General features: G+C 69.2%; 1 protein-coding gene across 1 annotated transcript in view; it reads left to right on the top strand.

Moving 5' to 3' along the window:
* Nucleotides 1-187: 187 nt before the first annotated feature.
* Nucleotides 188-4,845, top strand: part of LOC112958978 (E3 ubiquitin-protein ligase HUWE1-like) — a gene marked incomplete at its 5' end in the record, with an annotated part of 8,757 nt that continues 4,099 nt past the window's right edge. Inside the window, 10 exons of the mRNA XM_026052927.1 lie at nt 188-457; nt 535-687; nt 807-934; nt 1,016-1,097; nt 1,171-1,347; nt 1,493-1,660; nt 1,794-2,102; nt 3,310-3,505; nt 4,502-4,669; nt 4,761-4,842. Of these exons, the coding sequence (XP_025908712.1) occupies nt 188-457; nt 535-687; nt 807-934; nt 1,016-1,097; nt 1,171-1,347; nt 1,493-1,660; nt 1,794-2,102; nt 3,310-3,505; nt 4,502-4,669; nt 4,761-4,842 (1,733 nt within the window). The remainder of the gene's footprint in view (nt 458-534; nt 688-806; nt 935-1,015; nt 1,098-1,170; nt 1,348-1,492; nt 1,661-1,793; nt 2,103-3,309; nt 3,506-4,501; nt 4,670-4,760; nt 4,843-4,845) is intronic.

Raw genomic sequence — 4,845 nt, 5'->3', positions numbered from 1 at the left:
GTCCCCCTTAGAGGAGGCTGTGTGGGGACCAGGAGGAGGCCAGTGTGGCCTCCGCAGTCCCTGGCCTTGCCCTTTGTCCCCATCCTCGTGTCCAGCGCTGCTTCCATCACCCCTTCCACCACGGTCATCCCGTGAGCCGCCCCGTCCCCGTCGCGGCCGCTGACGGGACCCCGCGTCCCCCTCGCAGGAGGCCGCCTGCCGCAAGGAGGAAGAGGAGCGGCGGGCGCGCGAGCGCCAGGAGGAAGAGGAGGCCAAGTGCCTGGAGAAGTTCGAGGGCGCCGAGCCGCTCGAGCCCGCCGAGCTGCTCGCCTTCACCGACTCCATGCTGCCCGGCTGCTCGCAGCTGCTCGACGAGCTGCCCGACACCGTGTACCGCGTGTGCGACCTCATCATGACGGCCGTCAAGCGCAACGGGGCCGCCTACCGCGACTCCATCCTCAAGCAGGTGGTCAAGCAGGTGAGCGCGGGGCAGCCGGGGAGAGGGGGCCCCGGCGTCCGGGCGGCCCTCACGGCGCCCGCTTTCCCCGCCCGCAGGTGTGGGAGGCGGCCGACGTGCTCATCAAGGCGGCGCTGCCGCTCACCACGAGCGACACCAAGACGGTGTCCGAGTGGATCAGCCAAATGGCCACGCTGCCGCAGGCCTCCAACCTGGCCACGCGCATCCTGCTGCTCACGCTGCTCTTCGAGGTGAGCCCCGCCGCCGCAGCACCCCCCCCTTCCTCCTCCTCCTCCTCCTCGGGCGCGCCGGAGGGCCCAGGCGTCCGGGCAGCGCGGCACCTCTCAACGCAGCCTCCCACCGCGCGCAGGAGCTGAAGCTGCCGTGCGCCCGCGTCGTGGAGTCCAGCTGCGTCCTCGACGTGCTCATCAAGCTGCTCGAGGTGGTGCAGCCCTGCCTGCAGGCCGCCAAGGAGCACAAGGAGGTGCAGACGCCCAAGTGAGGAGGGGTATTTTTGGGGGGACACACCCACACACGCGGTGACCCCCCCGGTGACGCTCGGCGCGCCCTCCTTCCCAGGTGGATCACGCCCGTGTTGCTGCTCATCGACTTCTACGAGAAAACGGCCGTGTCGTCCAAGCGCCGGGCGCAGATGAACAAGGTGGGTGCCGGTGCCGGAGCCGGGGACAAGCGGGCAGCGGGACCGTGACCCCCGTCCTCCCCCTCTCCGCCAGTACCTACAGGCGAACGGCAACAACTGGCGCTGGTTCGACGACCGCTCGGGCCGCTGGTGCAGCTACAGCGCGAGCAACAACAGCACCATCGACGCGGCGTGGCGCGCCGGCGAGAGCAGCGTGCGCTTCACGGCCGGCCGCCGCCGCTACACCGTGCAGTTCACCACCATGGTGCAGGTACAGCCGGACGGGGGCCGTCACCCGCTGCGTGTGTCACTGTCACCACCCCGGGTGTCCCCGTCACCCCCCTGTGTGTCCCTGTCACCCCTCCCGGGTGTCCCCGTCACCCCGGGCCCTCGCCGAGCGCTGCCCCGTCCCGCAGGTCAACGAGGAGACCGGCAACCGGCGACCCGTGATGCTGACGCTGCTGCGGGTGCCGCGGGCCGCCAAGGGCGCCAAGGAGGCCGCAGCGGAGGCCGAGCGGGCGCCGGACGAAGGCCGCGAGCCCGAAGGCCGCGCCAAGGAGGAGAGCGGCGCCGCGGCCTCCACCGCAGGTACGCCCGGGGCCCCGGGGGGCAGCACCCGCCCGGTGCCCGCCCAGCACCCACCCGCTCCCCGCGTCCTCCGCAGAGCCGGAGGAGGAGGAGGCAGCAGCGGCGGGCGCCGAGGAGGCCGCCGAGGAGGAGGAGGAGGAGGAGGAAGAGGCGCCGGTGCGCGGCCTCGCCGAGGAGGCCGTGCCGGCGGTGCTGCGCGCCTGCGTGAGCATGCTGGCCGTGCCCGTGGACCCCGACACGCTGCACGCCACGCTGCGCCTCTGCCTGCGCCTCACGCGCCACCACCAGCACGCGCTGCTCTTCGCCGAGCTGCGCAGCACGCGCACCATCCTGGGCCTCACGCAGAGCTCGGGCTTCACGGGCTTCACGCCCCTCGTCACGCTCCTCTTCCGGCACATCATCGAGGACCCCTGCACGCTGCGGCACACCATGGAGAAGGTGGGCGCCGCGGAGGCCGCCCGGGGAGGGAGGCTGGGGGTGATGGAGGCCCTGGGAGGGGAGGCTGGGGGGTTGCGGAGGTCCTAGGAAGGGAGGCTGGGGGGTTGTGGAGGCCCCGGGAAGGGAGGTTGCTCTATAAGGGCAGCAGGATGGGGAAATGGGGGTTACAGAGGCCCCAGGAAGGGAGGCTGGGGGGCTATGGAGGCCCCGGGAGGGGAGGCTGGGGGGTTATTGAGGCCTTGGGAAGGGAGGCTGGGCTGCTGGGGCAGCAGGATGTGGGAATGGGGGGTTATGGAGGCCCTAGGAAGGGAGGCTGGGGGGTTGTGGAGGCCCCGGGAGGGGAGGCTAAGGGGTGATGGAGGCGCGGGAGGGGAGGCCGGCCTGTAAGGGCAGCAGGATGGGGAAATGGGGGTTATGGAGGCCCTAGGAAGGGAGGCTGGGGGGTTGTGGAGGCCCCGGGAGGGGAGGCTAAGGGGTGATGGAGGCGCGGGAGGGGAGGCCGGCCTGTAAGGGCAGCAGGATGGGGAAATGGGGGTTATGGAGGCCCTAGGAAGGGAGGCTGGGGGGTTATGGAGGCCTTGGGAAGGGAGGCTGGGCTGCTGGGGCAGCAGGATGTGGGAATGGGGGGTTATGGAGGCCCTAGGAAGGGAGGCTGGGGGGTTGTGGAGGCCCCGGGAGGGGAGGCTAAGGGGTGATGGAGGCGCGGGAGGGGAGGCCGGCCTGTAAGGGCAGCAGGATGGGGAAATGGGGGTTATGGAGGCCCTAGGAGGGGAGGCTGGGGGGTTATGGAGGCCCCGGGAAGGGAGGCCAGGCTGTAGGGGCAGCAGGATGTGGGAATGGAGGGTACAGAGGCCCCAGGAAGGGAGCCTGGGGGGTGATGGAGGCCCTAGGAAGGGAGGCTGCGGGGTGATGGAGGCCCTGGGAGGGGAGCTGGGGGGTTATGAAGGCCCTGGGAGAGGAGGCTGGGCCATAAGGGCAACAGAATGGGGGAGCTGGGGCATTTTGGAGGCTCCGGGAAGGGAGGCCGGGGCAGCAGGATGGGGGAATGGGGCGTTCTGGAGGCCCCCATGGAGGCTGCAACTGGGGGGCAGCAAAATCGGGGGCGCCTGGGACCGGGGGGCCACAAGGGGGATAGGGGCAGTGGGTGGGGGGCACCGGGGCAACCTGCGGCACCCAGTGACGCGGTTCCGGGTGGGTGCGCGGCCAGGTGGTGCGCTCGGCGGCGACGAGCGGCGCGGGCAGCACCACGTCCGGCGTGGTGTCGGGCAGCCTGGGCTCGCGCGAGATCAACTACATCCTGCGCGTGCTGGGCCCCGCCGCGTGCCGCAGCCCCCAGCTCTTCGCCGAGGTGGCGGCCGCCTGCGTGCGCATCGCGCTGCCCGCGCCCCGCGGCTCCGGCACCGGTGAGTGGGTGACGGCGGGTGCCCCATCGCGCTGCCGTTGSGTTGGAAGGGGCCTCGAGGTGGGCTGGTCCGAGTCCCGGCGTTCCGGGAGGGATGGGTAGAGTGTGGAGTTGCATCTGGGTGGGTTTTGGAGGCTCCTCAACCTCATGGGGCGCCTTGGTGACATCTAGATGGGCTTTAGAGACCTCCAAGAGGAGCCTCCATGACCTCACGGGGCACCTAGTCACGTATAGATGGGTTTGGAGACCTCTAAGAGGAGCCTCCACAACCTCATGGGGCACCCGGTCACATCTAGATGGGCTTTGGGGACCTCTAAGAGGAGACTCTGCAACCTCCTGGGGCACCTGGTCACATCTAGATGGGTTTGGGGGATCTCCAAGAGGAGATTCCACAATCTCGTGGAGCACCCAGTCACATCTAGATGGGTTTGGGGACCTCCAGAGAAGACTCCCCAACCTCATAGGGCACCCRGTCACATCTGGGTGGGCTTTGGAGACCTCCAAGAGGAGCTTCCACAACCTCCTGGGTTACCCGGTCACATCCAGATGGGTTTGGGGATCTCCAAGAGGAGATTCCACGACCTCCTGGGGCACCTGGGCACATCTAGATGGGTTTGGAGACCTCCAAGAGGAGATTCCACAACCTCATGGGGCACCCAGTCACATCTAGATGGGTTTGGGGACCTCCAAGAGGAGCCTCCACAACCTCATGGGGCACCTGGTCACATCTAGATGGGTTTGGGGACCTCCAAGAGGAGCCTCCACAACCTCATGGGGCACCCAGTCACATCTAGATGGGTTTGGGGACCTCTAGAAGGAGCCTCCACAAGCTCACGGGGCACCCAGTCACATCTAGGCGGGTTTTTGGAGGCCTCCAACAAAGGAGCCTCCCCGTGCAGCCCATCCCAGCCCTCCCCCCCACCCACCCAGCCCGGCTGTCCTCCAACCCCCGTTAACGAGCGGTTAATTACCGCGTGTTTCCTGCCGGACGGGGCAGCGTCGGACGACGAGTTCGAGAACCTGCGCATCAAGGGCCCCAACGCGGTGCAGCTGGTGAAGACGACGCCGGTGAAGGCGGCGCCGCTGCCCGTCATCCCCGAGCCCATCAAGGACGTCATCTACGACATGCTCAACGCGCTCGCCGCCTACCACGCGCCCGACGACGGTACGGCGGTCCCGCCCCACGGCTACCGGGGGGACCCGCCCCACGGGGGGGGAGCTGCCCCCACGCTGAGGTCCCCGGTGTCCCTGCGCAGGGGACAAGGCGGAGGCGAAGGCGGCGGCGCCCGGCGAGGTGAGCCAGCTGCTCTCCGACATCGGCGACGACATGTACCAGCAGTA

Source organism: Nothoprocta perdicaria, unplaced genomic scaffold, assembly GCF_003342845.1.
Source record: "Nothoprocta perdicaria isolate Ctin4 unplaced genomic scaffold, notPer1 scaffold_935, whole genome shotgun sequence".
In the NCBI taxonomy this organism is placed as follows: Eukaryota; Metazoa; Chordata; class Aves; order Tinamiformes; family Tinamidae; genus Nothoprocta; species Nothoprocta perdicaria.
This window is presented reverse-complemented; position numbering and strand designations above follow the sequence as displayed.